Here is an 18,294-nt window from a genome sequence, read left to right as displayed (position 1 = left end):
TTGGTAAAGGAAATTTTAACGGGAACCGTAATAAAATAATGAAGAGGACAGTCTAATATGCTGGCTTATTGTGAAAAGAAGAAAAAATTAAACAGCCGAAGAAATGAATGAATTCCCTTCAAGTAATCCCTTATCAATGCTATTCCTCTATGTGAACTTGTGATAATAGAAATCAAACTTCCATTCTCTAGCCAGACCCTGGAGTACAGAGTGTATTATTCACAGAGGGCCTTGGGTCACAAAGCTAATGTAATAGGATGCTAAAAGGAACCTTCAGCTGAAATCCTAAGGCAACAGATAGCAGAGTGAGTTGTAATTCACATCACTGCTGCAGAACTTCTCAAATATGTTCACCATGAACTGACGGATACTCCTAAAACTCCCCTTCCCTCTAGGACTGAAAGGATTGGGAAAGAATTTTTCATGTGTTTTCCTTAGGACAAAGCTGTGTTATAGGCCCCATTTCATCACCAACATTTGGCATTGTCTTTTTTATTTGGGTCATTTTATTGAGTATGTAACTGTATGTTACATATCAATATGCTTCGTCTATTAATTTACACAAAGTAAATAACCACTCTTAGGTATCATAAAATTCTGTGAGGTGAAGTCGCTCAGTCGTGTCCAACTCTTTGCAACCCTGTGGACTGTAACCTACTAGGCTTCTCCGTCCATGGGATTCTCCAGGCAGGAATACTGGAGTGGATTGCCATTTCCTTCGCCAAGGGATCTTCCCGACCCTGGGATTGAACCCAGGTCTCCCGCATTGGAGGCAGACGCTTTAACCTCTGAGCCAGGGTTTAACAAATACATCTACATGTGTTCACCACCACAATCAAGATACAAAACAGTTAAAGGACTCTAAGAAATTCATTCATGATGCTCTTCTATAGTCAACCAGCTTTTCCATCTCCAACCCCTGTCAAAAACTGATCTAGTCTTTACATCTGTAGTAATATGGAATGTTATACAAATGAACTCATACATGTAGCCTTTTGGGTCTATTTTCTTCCATTTGGTAAAATGTATTTGAGATTAATCCATGTTATATATATATATATATAAACATCTTTCATTTTCTAAATAATTTTATTGACAGATGTTATTGCATTATAGGGATGTTCCACAATTTGTTTCTTCATTCACTATTTAAAGGACCATTGGGTTTCGCTTTTAGTAATTGCCAATAAAGTCAACATACACATTGTATACAGGTTTCTGTGTAAATGTAAATTTCTCTAGGAGTAAAATTGTTAGGTAACATGGTAAATGCATGCTTAATTTTATAGGAAACTGACAAACTTTTTCAGAGGGACAGTGCCATTTTACATTCTACCAGTAATATAGATGAGCTCCAAGTACTCTGCTTTCTACCATCACTAAATAGTGTTGTTTTGCGTGTGTTTCTGTGTGTGTGTGTTTCCCATTTTAATACATATACAATGAAATCTCATTTTGGTTTTGATTTTCCTAACTTTCATAGTGACTAATGATGTTTATTGGAACTTCCCTGGTTGTTCAGTGATAAAGAATCTGCCTGCAATAGAGGAGAAATAGGTGATGCGGGTTCAATCTCTAGGTCAGGAATATCCCCTGGAAGAGGGCATGGCAACCCACTTTAGTATTCTTGCTAGGAAAGTCCCATAGACAGAAGAGCCTGGTGGGCTACAGTCAAGGGGTCAGAAAGTGTTGGACATGACTGAAGTGACTGAGCACTGATGTTTATCACCTTTTGACATATCTATTTAATAATTGATTTTCTTGAAAAAAAAGTCATCTATTTTAATCTCTCGTTCATTTCTTTATTAAGTTGTATATTTTTATTGAGCTTTGAGATTTCCTTATGTATGCTTTATATAAGTCCTTTGTCCAAGATGATTCAGAAAGTTTTATCCTGTTATATGGCTTGACTTTCTATTTAATTAATGGTGTGTTTTATAAAGCAAAATTTTGTTTAATTTTGATGAAATCCAATTTATCCATATCTTCTTATATGTCTTTTGTTTTAGATGTCATATCTAAGAACCTTCAGCCCCAAACAAATTTTTCCCCTTGTTTTCTCCTAAAGTATTTATTGCTTTATGATTCACATTAAAGTCAATGATGATTGAGTTAATTTATATATAAGATGTAAGCTTTGGGTCAGAGTGGACAACCTTGCCTTGACCCTCATTTTAGGGGAAAAGCATTAACATTTACATCATTAAGTATGAGGTTAGATGTAAGGTTTTCACATAAGTTTTTGTCACGTTGAGACGTTTCCTTCAATCCTAAGTTTTCTGAAGCATTATCTTGAATGAATGTTGAATGCTTTCAATGATTTACCTGCATTTAGAGATAATGTAGATTGTTGTTGTTCTTGATAAAACAAATTACATTATTTGATATTCCAGTTGTATCACCAGCCTTTCAATTCTGGGATAAAGCATACTTAATAATGGTATATTATCATTTTTATATGTCACTGGGTTTGTTTTCTAAGATTTTGTTAAAAGATTTCTGTGCTTACATTTATGTTTTTTTGCTCTTTTGTCGTCATTAGTTTTGATACTGAGGTAATGTAAGTCTTACAAAATGATCTGGGGAATTCTCTTTCTCCTCCATTTTCAGAAAGACTTTGTATAAATCTGGCATTATTTCCTTTTTAAAATTGTACTAAACATGATTCTGGAATTTTCCAAGTGGGAACTTTTAAGTTATAAATTGAACTTCTTAGGGCTTCCCTAGTGGCTCAGCTAGTAAAAAAATCTGCTGTGATGCGGGAGACCTGGGTTCGATCCCTAGGTAGGGAAGATGCCCTGGAGAAGGGAATGGCCATCCTGGGGCCTGGAGAATTGCATGGACTGTATAGCCCGTGGGGTCCCAAAGAGTCAGACGTGACTGAGCGACTTTCACTTTTAATTTATTATAATTGAAATAGATGGAGAAACAGTGGAAACAGTGTCAGACTTTATTTATTTGGGCTCCAAAGTCACTGCAGATGGTGATTGCAGCCATGAAATTAAAAGACGCTTACTCCTTGGAAGAAAAGTTATGACCAACCTAGACAGCATATTCAAAAGCAGAGACATTACTTTGCCGACTAAAGTCCGTCTAGTCAAGGCTATGGTTTTTCCAGTAGTCATGTATGGATGTGAGAGTTGGACTGTGAAGAAGGCTGAGGGCCGAAGAATTGATGCTTTTGAACTGTGGTGTTGGAGAAGACTCTTGAGAGTCCCTTGGGCTGCATGGAGATCCACCCAGTCCATTCTGAAGGAGATCAACCCTGGGATTTCTTTGAAAGGAATGATGCTAAAGCTGAAACTCCAGTACTTTGGCCATGTGAAGAAGAGTTGACTCATTGGAAAAGACTCTGATGCTGGGAGGGATTGGGGGCAGGAGGAGAAGGGGACAACAGAGGATGAGATGGCTGGATGGTATCACTGACTCGATGGACGTGAGTCTGAGTGAACTCCGGGAGTTGATGATGGACAGGGAGGCCTGGCGTGCTGCGATTCATGGGGTCACAAAGAGTCGGAGGTGACTGAGCGACTGAACTGAACTGAACTGAACTGAATATGTATTGAATATTCAGATTTTCTATGTCTTCTAAGTCAGTTTTGAGATTTGTGTCTTTCCAGCTATTTGTCCATTTAATCTAAATTCTTGAGTTATATGTTAGGGAGTTTTTCTTCATATTTGCTTAGTAGCTATTCAGTTTTTCTTATGACTATAGCAATATCCTCTCTTTCACCTCTGATATCGATAATTTGTGTTTTCTTTCTATGTTTTATCAGACTGGCCTAGCTTTTCCCACTTCAGTGATCTTCTAACGACTGACTTTTGGTTTCATTGACTTTATCTATTGACTGTCTGTTTTTAATTTTACTGATTTCTGATTTTTATTATTTCCACAAAGTCTATTTAATTTAGGTTTCATTTGTTCTTCTTCTTCTAGCTTCTTAAGATAGAAGCTTACAGGACTGATACTAGATTTTTATTCATTTTTGTGGTGTTCCATTGTCTTCTGGCTTATGTACTTCAGACAGGTGCAACAAATATTTATTTCTCTTTCTTGACATGTCATGTTTATTTTGTCTCTGGATGCTTTTTAAATTTTCTCTTTCTCTTTGGTTTTCAGCAAGTTGATTATATTGTGCTTTTGAGTGATTTTTATTTGTGTTTATCCTGATTGGTGATTATTAACTTCATTTATCTGAAGTTTTATTGTATGTGTCAAATTTGGAAAAAAAATGCCTCCTTTATTTCTTCAAATATTTTTTCTCTCCCCTTTAGGGAACTCAGTTATCCATATATGAGAGAAATTTATACTTTCCATATATCACTGAGGCTCTGTTGGTTTAAAGATTTGTTTGGTTATTTGTACTCTTTTCTCCATCTGCTTCAGTTTAGATAAATACCTCAAAATGCTCAGATAAATACTTTAAAGTTTAATTAAGTTTTTCTCAGTATCTAGACTTCCAATTAATTTAAATCAATATTTTGTTTGAGATATTTTATATTCCTCTGTTAATAATTTTGATTTTTTAATATTTTCCATTCCTTTTTTATTATACTTCTGTAGAGTACTAATATGTATATATAATATTATATTACATATTAGTAGTTTGTAGAAATATATTTATATATATATATATATATTCCTATGATATATCAGTATTCTAAACACTTTACTTGCATTAACCCTCTTAATCCTCACAACAACCATACATATGAGGCATATGTTACTATCCTCACACATCATATCTGAGTAAACTATTGGTCAAATACCTTGTATCAGGTCACAGAGCTTGTAAATGACAGAGTTGACATTTGAAGCCATATAGACTAGTTCTAGAACCCTCATCCCTAACCACTCAATATGGTCAAATGCATAGAGGAGATACTGACATAAATATGCTGGTAGACAACAAGATGACAGAAAATCATTACAATCATAAACGTAAGTGAAGCATTCAAAGAGCGTTTTAAAATTCAGTTCCAGAGAACTATTTAGTAATAAATGGCTATGAGACCCTAAAAAATAATATTCCTGCAGGGCAGCCTTGAAAAATGGGTTGACTGTTTCTGAGCAAGGGTTTTCGAAAATGACTGAAATGACTGCAAAGCAGTATGCAGCCACTGGCACATCTGAGTATATGCATGCAGAGATAAGTAACTGAGACATAGGGGCTCCTAGGAGAGGTTTGAGAATTTATTTAGGAGGTAAAATTGACAGGACACAGTGACTGATGGTTTATGAACTAAGACAAAAGGTGCTGTCAAAGTTAATGCTAAGATTTGTGGCTTGAGCAACTGGGTGATAATCAGATCACTCACTGAGGCTTGGAACTCAGGGGGAGTTTCAAGTATGGCAGGAAAGTTAAGTTTAGTTTTGGTGATTTGATTCTGAGATGCCTGTGAGACATCCAAAGGGAGATGTCCAGCTGAATAATTGTGCCCAAAATTCAGGATACAGATATAAGTTAAACAGATCAATCAGATACTAATCAGCATGTGGATAATAATGGAATGAAAATGAGTGAACAAGATCCCTTGAAATTTGGAAAATGTACTTAATGAAGAAGAAAGGAGATCATAGGACAGAAGCAATATTTGGGAGATGTGAAGGATTTTGAAACAGTGAAAAAGTTAGAGAGATGAGAGGAAAATTAGTGAAGGATAATGTGCTAGAAGGACTTCCCAGGTGGCCTGAGTGGTAAAGGACCTACCTGACAATGCAGCAGACATAAGAGACAGGGGTATGATCCCTGGGTCCAGAAGATCCCCTGGAGGAGGGCCTGGGAACCCACTCCAGTATTCATCTCTGGAGAATCCCATGGACAGAGAAGCCTGGCAGGATACAGCACATAGAGTCACAAAGAATTGGATACCACTAAAGAATCGAACTGAGCACACACCCAGTGTACTAGAAATGAAGGGAAAAGAAACTAATTTTTTCAAATGTTTTTGCAAACATATTAGCACTTTGTAGAAATATGATGTTGTTACTAATAATTTCACATGCTTTTCCAAATCATAAAGCCAAATCTAGATATCATTTAGTGGCCAATATAGGACTGCAAGGAGATCCAACCAGTCCATTCTAAAGGAGATCAGTCCTGTGTGTTCTTTGGAAGGACTGATGCTAAAGCTGAAACTCCAGTACTTTGGCCACCTCATCCGAAGAGTTAACTCATTGGAAAAGACTCTGATGCCAGGAGGGATTGGAGGCAGGAGGAGAAGGGGACGACAGAGGATGAGATGGTGGATGGCATCACCAACTCGATGGACATGAGTTTGGGTGACCTCCGGGAGTTGGTGATGGACAGGGACGCCTGGCATGCTGCAATTCATGGGGTCGCAAAGAGTCGGACACAACTGAGCGACTGAGCTAAACTGAGCTGATAGAACTCTTTCTGGCCAGATTCTTATCAGAAATCAGTATGAGAGTGATATTATAAAGCATAGCTGCATACTATTTCTAAGCTTTCCTTTTGAAGAAGGCAATAATAGTGGCATGACTGAAAGCTTGTGGAATTTCTTCAGTTCTCTATATTCTGGAGAAGCGTCTACACATGCCTAGAAGACATTAAACACACAGGAAAACTATTGTTTAGATTACAGGCAATACTTAGCTTTTTTTCTTCAATATTGTATTTAAAGTTTTTGTTAGTCTTTATAATCTTAAAAAAAAGATCTATGACAGCTACACAGTCTGTTCTCACCACTGCCATCACTGTCCTGTCAAGAAGTCAGTAAGGATGATAACTCTTTAAAGTTCTTTCCCTTCCTCTCGGCTGAAAGAAAACTGACAACTTCTTTGAATATGGGCATTCACTTTAGATTCTTTGTGCACTACCCTTTTAGGATTTTATTAATTCTTTAATCAATATATGCATTTACTTATTCAATAAATATTTACCAAGTGTATGCTGTTTCAAGTACTATGCTGGAGCTAGGAACACAGAGACAACAAAACAGGAATTGTTGTTTGTACTCATGATGAATGGTAAAACCCATAAGCAGAAGAAGTCAAAATAGCTTATAGCTCACTAATATTTATAATGGGTACCCTAGGATATAAAAATGCTCCATAATTTTAATACATCTTCAGATTTATAAGGAGTACCCTAGGATAGTACACCAACATCATAAACATTGTGAAGTCTTGGTAGTGGTAAGGATTCCAAGTCACTATATCCCTTCAGCCTTGGTCTTTCCCCTCCATTTGTGGGAAAAATTGAGTTAGATTGCGTGAACTGAAATGTTAATCTTTGCATTTCAGTGTACTATGCCAAATTCTCTCACCTTGCTAGGAGAGTGATGGACCCTGATGTGTATCTAAGGACAAGTTTGGTTTCCTTGAGTCTAAAACTAAGGTAAAGAATTATGACTCAGGAAAACTGAGGATAACAAAAGCCAGAGAGACAACCAAGTAAATTATTGACAACCGGTATACTCCAGGGTACAAATTCTAGGCAAAACAACTGCAAGTTTCAAATTTGGAATTCAAGCATGGCTAGATTAGACTAAGAAAAGAGCAAGATGAGTTCAGGATGGAAACAGAACTGTATTTGTGTAAAAACAAGAGAATACTTAGAGCACACTTTTGGGAAGAGCTGATGCATAGTAAATGGAATTAAGGGAGTAGATTAAAGTCTCAGGAATCTAGTGAGGAAAATTAAGATGCTGGCCATACACTTATGCTTCTTTTTATTAGTGTCATTTTATCAATAGCTAGTATTGGCAGTATTGCCCATTCACTGGCTGCAATGCATAAATATCTTTTGATATAATTCTGGTAGTTGTAAATACATTGTTTCCTGATGAGGTTGGAGAAGGATCTTTGAATATAGGTGCATAGATTATACAGTGAACTCTATGAACAAACGTTCAATAGATTTAAATGGTGTTCTCCAGAGTTGAATGAAATTTTATCATACAACTTCTTTAGTTGCTGTCAATCTTTCCAAATATGTCATTTAACCATTTAGGAGAGAAAAAAAATGCTTCTTTTTATATTTCAGAAACCTATTTTCCCCTTTTTTATTATACTTTTTATTCCCCATAGACATACAAATCTAATGTATTTCTTTAAAAAATTGCTTACATTAATACACATCATATTTAATGATTTATTTATCAAAAACATGCATTTTAGCGGGTAACACTTCTTAAAAATATATCAGTACACAAAAATGGAAATATGCGTGTAACATTTTCAGATACGCATTTCTTGTTGTTTTCTTTTGGCCACACTAGGCAGCTAGTGGGATCTTATTTTCCCAAGCAAGGATGGGATGTATGCCCCTACAGTGGAAAAGTGGAGTTGAAGTCCTAACCACTGGACCACCAGGGAATTCCCCATGTAAAAATTTTTTGAACAGTGATTATAATTTAAAAGCTATATCATTATTATGACATATATGTATCTGTATATTATATATATTATATACTCTATAATATACTATAAAATCACATTATAACACAAATTTACTAATTTTCTGCTATTCTAAACATTTATAGTTTGTGATCACTTATGTGCACCTTTCTATTTCTTTGGTCCTATGAGGTTTTTCTTCTCATTCCCAGTCATTAAAAAAAAATTAAATATATTTATTATTTGATTGAAGGATGATTGCTTTACAGAATTGTGCTGGTTTCTGTCAAACCTTAACATGAATTAGCCATAGGTATACATATGTCCCCTCCCTCTTGAACCACCCTCTCATCTCCCTTCACATCCCACTCCTATTGAAAATAGGTTTAACCCTTATAAAGTTTGCTTTCACAAGTTTTCACAACATTTTACCTTTTCACGTGTGATGATAGGCTTCATTTTATACTGCCTAATGAGATTATTTAATTCTGATATAGGATATCAATTTTCCCCATACTTTAATTTCTGTTTAATATCCCCCTTCATAATCCATTATATTTTAAAATTCTTAGATGTGAATAAGGATTTTGTCCTCCCTATATTTCAATAGTTTTTACAGACACATTTAAGCCTAGATTATCTTCACTGTATAGGTGAAAAATAAGAGAAACAGAAGGAAACAATAGAAAATCAATATTACATTAGTGAATTGTAGTCAGATAAAGGAACTAGGTTGAGCAAAGAAATGATTATAAAATCAGATTTTAAGCATATGAATTTGAAGACAATTGCTTCTTTTATAAGCTCGCCTCTGTATACCTGCAATAGCTTATCAACTGATTATCATCTCAGAAGTATAACTCTCCTCAACCTACAAGCTGTGATTGGCCAAGATAAATGGAGAAATGACTTAATCATATAAATTCTAAACACTGCCCAGGTGCTGCTGGTGGTAAAGAACCCACCAGCTAATGGAGGAGACATGACGGTTCAGTCCCTGGGTCGGGGAGATCCCCTGGAGGACGGCATGGCAACCCGCTCCAGTATTCTTGCCTGGAGAATCCCATGGACAGAGGAGCCTGGTAGGCTCCAGTCCATAGGGTTGCAAAGAGTCAGAGCTGGAAACAACTGAAGCAACTTAGCATGCACACACTCCTGCTGCTAAGTCGCTTCAGTTGTGTCTGACTCTGTGCGACCCATAGACGGCAGCCCACCAGGCTCCCCCGTCCCTGGGATTCTCCAGGCAAGAACACTGGAGTGGGTTGCCGTTTCCTTCTCTGTGGATTGTATATAGTGTACCTTCCTTCAAAACCTTAATAAATATGAACACTAAAATATGGCAATGTTTTAATACATCTCCATACTTTATTAAGCCATCTAGCTTGAAACCTTGTGAATGAGTGTGAGATTTCCCCAAAAGAGAAGTAACATTTAGTTAGGTTAGATGTCAAGTTGCTAGCTTACACTATATAAAAGTCAATATGTACCAAGTCATATTACTGAATTTGCTCTACACTGCTAGGAGGTTGTTGAACTCAATTACAGAAATGTGCAGAGCTTGATTTGATGTGTGAGGAGGTTAGGAGACCACAATCAATTAAAAAGAACACATGTATATCCTGTTCTGGGGAAACAGTTGTTTTAGTATCCCTTGTTCAGTTTCTGCTTTTTTCTCTGACTTTACCTCTGAACATAAGAGAACAAAAGGTTTAATAATTCCCCAGTTTCATTTGAAATTATTTTGTCAGCAATATCTAATAGGAAGACATGTGATTGTTGTTTTACTTGAATGAAGCCTCAGGCAGATACAATTAAACACACTGTACTTTTTAAAATTTTTCTCATGTAGCAAAACCATTTGAAAACGGACAATATTTGGACATCTATGGAATTACAAGGGACCAGGCTGGAGAATATGAATGCAGTGCAGAAAATGATGTGTCATTCCCAGATGTGAAAAAAGTGAAAGTTGTCGTAAACTGTAAGTTCCATCACCTTTTATTAAAAAATTTCAAAGGGAAGATTAAACACCTGGAAAATACTGTCTGAAGCTTATGTTGCTAGTTTTTAAGAGGAAATCTATTGATAAACAGTACCTTTTGGCAGTGCAAATGTTTGCCTGTTAGGATATTGATTGAATTGTTTTGGTAACATCAATTGCCCCAAGTATCCTACAATAATTCAGTTTAATGTGTAGATGGCAATGTTTTCAATATCATCCGAATCCTAAACTGTGGTATCCTTATCTCTGAAGCATCCTGGACTCATGGGGTTGTCTTCATTCACATGGGTTTCACTTGAAGTATATTCTGATTAAATTTAAATGTGGAATTCCAGAAGCATGCTGTTTTATACTTAAAGAGAAAAACTGTTACTATGATATTCCTATCATTTGAGTATTTAATTCTATTTGGCTTGGACAATATTGAGAAAATGAAGAAATGATTTTTCCATGAACCTCATTATTAAGAAGTTAGATTATTAAGTGATACTTGCAGAACAATCAATGTCATTATGTTACACCCTTCCTCTAAATGCGCTTCAAGACGCTGATGACAGACATTTTTTCATTAATAGCTTATTTCATGTATTATGATCTCAACAGTAGTGACTGAAATAGTTTTTACTTTTCAAAGATACTCCCTTAGTCTTTCTCTCAAAATTGTTCACATTGTTTGACTTATTCTAATTGAGGATTTGGGGGATAATAGTTTTTTGCTAGAAGTGTTTTCAAGCTACAACTTTCAATTTTTTTCTCACAGTTATAAATCTTTCTCTATGCAGCCAATGTTAATAATGAATACATAGAATTGTACCATAGATCAGAAGAAAATTTTCCAAATAGATCCCCAGATGCTAACACTAAGCATTTTTCATATATTTAATCTCAATTTTATGGGTCAAAAGTATCTATCAAAACACACTCAGTAGTTGAGTATTGCCAGGGCAAATTATTGCCATCAACTAACATTTGTCAGTGGCTAAACTATACATTTGGTGTTGACTCATTGAAAAAGACCCTGATGCTGGGAAAGATTGAACGCAGGAGGAGAAGGGGATGACAGAGGATGAGATGGTTGGATAGCATCACCTACTCAATGGACATGAGTTTGAGCAAACTCTGGGAGATGGTGAGGGACAGAGAAGCCTGGCATGGGGTGGCAAACAGCTGGACATGACTGAGTGACTGAACAACTGAGCAAATGTGCATAAGGCCAGAACGAGGCAGTTTCTAGAGCATAGTACCTTATATAATATTCTGAAACAAACTTCAGAAGAGTCGCCCAAAAGCTTACTAGAAATGGAAAATCTGTGTCCCACCAAGCGTACTGAATAAAAATCTTTAGGGTATGTGGCCTTGAAATATGCATTTATGATAAAATTCCATTAAATCTTAGGGCTCTTATTGCAGTGAGTTACTGCTCACCATTCTGGAATTCTCTAAAATAAGAGTTAATAAATATTATTTACTCAAATAAAAATTTCTGATTATTTTATCACTAGCCATGCTTATCTGAACATGAGTGTACAGATTTTATTGTTGTGGGGATTGAGAGAAGAGGTAAGAAATAGGACTAAAAGGAGGTAATACTTTTAGCAATGAGGCCTAAGAAAAGAGAAAGCAGACTCAATCTGTCAAACAAGCAAGACACCCAGCCTGACAATGCAGCCTACTCTCATCTCCTAGAATAAGTGTATCTCTACAGTGATATCTCCCATGGGGATACAGTTGAAAACAAGCTGCCATATGGATTTACATGGGCCTATACTCCATGTATAATCCACTTGTGCATATGTTCACACTTTTGTTTCTATCCTTTTTACCTCTCTGACTTTAGTTCATTGTCACTAATTATTTAACTTGATTTTTGTTTTTTTCGTTTTTGTTTTGTATTTTATTCTGGACAAGTTGGTACTTTAGACTGATACAGTTCAGGTAAGGATGCAGAAATATGGAAAGAAATTGAATTGAGAGAAAGACTGACCAGTGAGTTATCATCTGAAGGATTTGTGTAGAGAAAAGCATCCTTATATAAAACAGAAGGACAGAAATTAGGGAGACAGATGTCAAGAACAGTGAGGGATCTGCCACAGTTTCACAAATGCTGACAGACGACAGAGACAAAGGGCAATTTATTACTCATAGAAATAGCAATAGCCAGAGTATTGTCATTTTCTTATGTCAGTTCCCCAAGTCCCAGTTACTGCAAGGTGATATGATGAGGGTTAAGAGAAATCTATACACACAGTAGGTTTATGTCATAGCTGAGGTTCCTTGGGCTTAGAAACTCAATTTTTTTTCCATATATAATGGCAGCAAGCTAACCAGCCCTTGCCACAGAGGGAGAAATTATCTTTATGATACTGGACCATAAACAAACCTGCCCTTTGCTCCATGGAGAGAACCACTTCTATCTTCCAAGACTGTTCGCTATACAAACATCCTTGAAAAATTGTCAAGAACAAAAGCTGTCAGTGCCTCTGCTCACAAGATGTGCAGAAACACGGGAGACCCCTGGAAGATTGCCTTCAAACACAAAATGGGAGGAGGACAGTTTGAAGCATAGCCCCAAGACATTCCCTCAGTTGACAAGGGTGCTTCAGTGGCTTTTGTAGGGCTTCAGACATCTCAAACAGGTAGAAAGGAAAGCGTTGTTAACCAACTTTAACTTGAGAAGGAAAATCAGAAGGAAAAAGACGAAAGTAAAACAAAAAGTTAAGGATGTGTTTATTATAGTTGTAATACAGACTATGTTTTATAAGAACTAATTTCAGCTGAAGTATAATCATAAGTGGAAATATTGGTACCGACATAATATTAAAAATATTAAGAAAGTGAATTCAACAGGACTTTTTACATGGATTTAAATGTTCAATGTTTACTGTTGCTTCTCAAACTATGCCTTTGGTAGCTAACATTTTCTTAAATGTGCCATGAAGAACTGAATACTGATCGATCAGTTAAATTTACATCTCTTGAATAAATATTTTGTGTAAGTTTGATTAGATTTCTGGTCATGCCCTAAATTTTACCTTAATTTGGAGTAATTTTGTCACATGTATACCAGTGATATATAGCCATGTAGGTGTGTGAGTGTAAGTGTATATGTTTCTGGTTTTGAGGAAATTTGAAAAGTATTAATTTTGTGAATTCACCCCTTTCAAAGTCAGAAACTGAGCACTATCCGTGGGTTTTACTGATTTCCCAAAGGAAATTAGCCAAAGCCTACTGAACAAACTTCAGTTTGTCAAAGCCCAAAATTGCGCACAGTGCTCTGTAGCCAGCATGCAACTTCGTGTCCCCTGATAATCTGAAGATTCCCTGAAGATAGAATTACACCAGGTTCAAGGCAGCCCTCTTTTCATGGTTATTAATCAATATTGATTGCGCATATAAAATTGCAGTAGCTTTGTGAATAACTTGAAGAGAAACTTTGTCCCTGTTCCCAAATGAGGTTCAAGATGGAACGTAATAAATTTTCATAAGCTCTGGTACATTCAGTTATGCAGTACAATTTGAGGAAGAGATTTATGTTCCCTCTAATTTAGAAATATGTAATATGTTAGTATTCATCTAATACATCTGCCTCATTTACTACATATAGGCACATGTATATTTCTCATACCTACAGCAAATAATATTCACCACATACTTTGTACTCATAGCACTTTCATGTGGGTTTCTATTGAATTAAACAACATTTTAATAAAATGATTAGTATATTTAACTTATTTTTTATAGATTGGACTATTTTGTTGATCAAATAACCACATTTTGAGGTATTTACAGAAATCTAAAGAATAAATTTGTTTATTTACATATAAGTTCATTTTGAGTTATTTATTAAAATTGTAAGATTTTATACAAAGCTTTGTTTCTGGGTAGGGAGATTTTGTAGATGATTATTCTCCTGTTTTTCTCTGTATATTCTTTTATCCATTTATATATGAATATAGTATATTCATGATTTACAATATACTATAGCTGTAACAAATATATGAATATGTACATTTCTTTATATTTGCTTATGTGTGTGTATACACACATCTACAAACAACTGGATAAGAAACATATATACATACTTCTATGTATTGGACTTTCCATGTGTCTCGGTGGTAAAGAATCCACCTGCCAATGCAGGAGATGTGGGTTCAATCCCTGGGTCAAGAAGATCCCCTGGAGAAGGAAATGGCAACCCACTCCAGTATTCTTGCCTGGGAAATCCCACAGAGGGGACTGGCAGGCTAGAGTCCATGAAGTTGCAAAAAGTCGGACACAACTTAGTGACTAAACAACAACATATGTATTACATGTAAAATATGTAACTATGTACATATATTGCTCATCAATTGAAAAAAAAATTCAAAAGAAATCATGACATTTATCATAAATAGACCTTAAGAGGTTAATACTCATACACATAAGAAGAAAGAAAAAACCAGTGGATTAGCTAAACCAAAGGGAGCTAGTGGATTCAATTTGGACAGATTCTCTGTTTTATCTGCATTTGCATTCCAACCCTGGAAGTGGCCTAGAGGATACTAGTTCCATAATTTTTTTTTAGTTCCATAATTTTTATTGTTAATTAAAGTAGAAAAATGAATATTCGTAAAGCCCATGGATTCAATTAAATTTGGATAATGAGAAACCAGGGTCTAAAACATCAGCAAAGCTGATTCATGGAAGTCAAATCTAGAATCTAGAAAATGTAGGTTATATTGTAGACTAATCAAGATATCCGTAGGGAAGCAGAATCTCAGATATTAGAAATCAGGAAATCTTGCAAAACCTAACCCTTCAAAATGAAAGCTGCTGGTAAAAAGGGCAGGGTTCTCTGATCTTGTGACAAGTTGTTTTCTACTTATTTGTATGCACTTTTTCAATTGAGAGTAACTCTTTTAGAGCTCCCCAGAGACTCCGAGGTAAAGAATCTGCCTGCAATGCAGGAAACATGGAAGAGGCCTTTTGACCCCTGGGTGGGGACAATCCCCTGAAGAGGAAATGGTAATCCACTCCAGTATTCTTGCTGGAAAAATCCCATGGACAGAGGAGCCTGACAGGCTACAGTCCATAGGATTCCAAAGAGTCAAATACTACTGGGCGACTAAACACACACACTTTTAGAAATTCAGGCCTTATAGTCAGGTATAACTGATTTGAACCCTTGTTATATAATTTACTGAACTTTGAGATCTTGGGAAACCACTTTAACTTTCTGAGTCTCAATTTCCAATTCTGTAAATTTGGAGCAATCATAGATAATTTTCAAGGTTTGGGTAAAGATTAAATGAGATGATACAATATACATACAGTACCTATCACAGTGTCTGGCCCACTGTTAACAACTGAAAAAATATATATCTCTCTTTGCATGAATTTACTCTAGAATGTAAGCTCTGTGTCGTAAAGGATTTTCCTTTCCTTTCTATAATAATATGTTCCTGTCACATAGAGCAGAACCAGATTTATAGGAGGCACTCAAAAAATAGTTGACAGGTGAACTCTTTTAAAGATTAGCATTGACAAAGTGTTGTAAAGATTAGCATTGACAAAGTGTGTCAATGCTAATCTTTAAAAGAGTTTAGACAAAACAGGAAAGAGATATCAGGTTTGTTCCAAAATTATATATATTTTTCTCCCAGACAATAAGACGAACTTATTTCTGATACCATTTTTTTAACCAAAATTATCAGGTGGAGTCAGTATAGATAGATTGCCATTTATATAGTGCTTTCACCCAGAGAAAAGCTTAATTCTATTTTTTACAGATAAGAAAATTAAAGTTCAATGAGATTAAAATTATTAATAGCATCCTGATTTTTAAGAAGAAAAAGACATGAAGAAAGAAGGTACTAATTAACCAGAAAAAAATATAGTCAACTAGTTTAAGGTAAAAAGAGGTGTGGACATTATTTCAATTTTCACTCATGTCAGTAAGATTTATATATTGATCATTGTATTGGGAATCAGAAATTATTTTGCACACATAATATCCAATAAAATAGAATTCATTAATTCTTCCTGTGATCAAAAGGTAAAGATACTTTTGAGTGCACTGTGAGCTAAGATTTTATCCAGTAAATCACAGGCACATATTTGTGCATTATTTTGCATCTGATATATATTCATTTATGCAAATGTAAACTTTATCTTCCAATATAACTAACTCCAAACATGTGAAATAGAATGTACCAATTAGTATAACTTAGTACAATTGTATCAAAGCCTGAAATGAGGGGCCACCAGGAAGAGAGAAGAAGAGGACTCTGAGGAAATGACCACTTTTCTTAGGCTGTTCATAAAGTTTTCTCCAAAACTTTGGGCAAGTTAGATATACATGCCCTGTATAAAACTAGAAGAATGGCCGGTGACAAATATATACTTTAAATACAGAGAAAAACTCAGCATTCAGAGTTGGAATTGGACAAAGATACTAACTATCATAGGACCAGAAGAAAAATGAGCATTATTTGTATTCACAATTATCACTTAAGCTTTTGTTTCTGTGCCATTTTGTTGCCCCTACCTTAACTTTCCCTTTTTTTCATCTTTCACATGGCTTATAATTTAAGCTACTCTCCTGTTTTTAAATTTCTTGATAAGCTAATTAACACCTGGAACAACTCAGGACATAAAAAACACATTTTTTTTTTTCATCTAAAAAAGTACTAGTTCATATGACATTTACAGAGTAATGAAGCAGTTTAGTAAATCTACATTTATCTATGTATTTATTTACCTATTTACTTATTGCTTACTGTGACACTATCAAGGTCTTGGGACCAGGGATATGAGTCTTCAGTCAGTTCAGGATCTAGGAGAGAAGAAAGACATAAGAAACATGAAGTTGTAATAAATGGTGGCAAGTGCTTTGATAACCCATTCATAACGTGCTAGCCGAGGGTATCAGAAAGATGCCTTTGGGTATCAATGAAAGCTTCCAAAAGGCCTTGGCCTTGATGATGTCTGAAGGATAAAACTGAATTTGATAGGTACTCAAAAAAGATTAAAAAAAAAAAGTCCCTGTGTTGGGAAGATCCCCTGGAAAAGGGAAAGTCTGCCCACTCCAGTGTTCTGGCCTAGAGAATTCCATGGACTGTATAGTCCATGGTGTTGCAAAGAGTCAGACATGACTGAGCATGAGACTTTCTTTCTTTTCAGAAAAAGGAAATAAAGGAAAGGGTGGTCTCCTTGACAGAAACAGAAGCATTTGCTTAACCCCATAGGAATTAGGGAGCATGGCTCTGCTTGATCTGTCAGACTGCCATGAGCTGGACGAGACCAGAAAGGGAAACAGAAAGAAGGGTGGGGTGGGTAGTAGAGAGGAAGCAGGCCCAGATTCAATGCAAGTTCGTGAATTTTCATAGGCAGTCATAGATCCAGTGTTTCACAATCAAAGAAGAATAACTTTGAGATCATAAAACTATTCAGAGATATATCTGAATATTAAAGAAATGTATTTAAATATTTTTTTTTCCTACATACGTGGATGGTACTTAAAAGACTTCTGTTTTGTCATGGCAAGGATAAAGGAGAGAATTAAAATGATAACAACGAGAACAACAACTGCGTCTAAGAGAGATGTGAAGAGCTAAGAAATTTGAAGGAAAATCCCTATAGATATTGAACACGGAATATTAGAAACATATGATAATCACTCAGAAAACATATTTTTAAATAAAGCATTTTTCTCAATCAACATAAACATCTACAAATTAAATCTTTTCACCTTGGGACTTTCATGGTTTAACAATTACAGATTTAATTCTATGGTTAATATAATCCCTTATTTGAAGCAAAACTGTATTAAACATGCAGCTAAGGCATGCATGATTTCTTCTATTGAGGGCAACATAATTGGTCCTTTGTTTTAAATCTAAGACTTACACTTCAGTTAATGACTAGGGTGCAAAGCTATTTTTACTTAATG

The 18,294-nt window shown here is 35.5% G+C and overlaps 1 protein-coding gene across 1 annotated transcript in view; it reads left to right on the top strand.

Annotated features, from left to right (window-relative positions):
- Positions 1-18,294, top strand: part of NEGR1 (neuronal growth regulator 1) — a 1,013,490-nt gene that overhangs the window by 674,192 nt on the left and 321,004 nt on the right. The window contains exon 4 of the mRNA XM_018045513.1: positions 10,212-10,343. Within this exon, the coding sequence (XP_017901002.1) occupies positions 10,212-10,343 (132 nt within the window). The remainder of the gene's footprint in view (positions 1-10,211; positions 10,344-18,294) is intronic.

This window comes from Capra hircus, chromosome 3 (genome assembly GCF_001704415.2).
Source record: "Capra hircus breed San Clemente chromosome 3, ASM170441v1, whole genome shotgun sequence".
Lineage (NCBI taxonomy): Eukaryota > Metazoa > Chordata > Mammalia > Artiodactyla > Bovidae > Capra > Capra hircus.
This window is presented reverse-complemented; position numbering and strand designations above follow the sequence as displayed.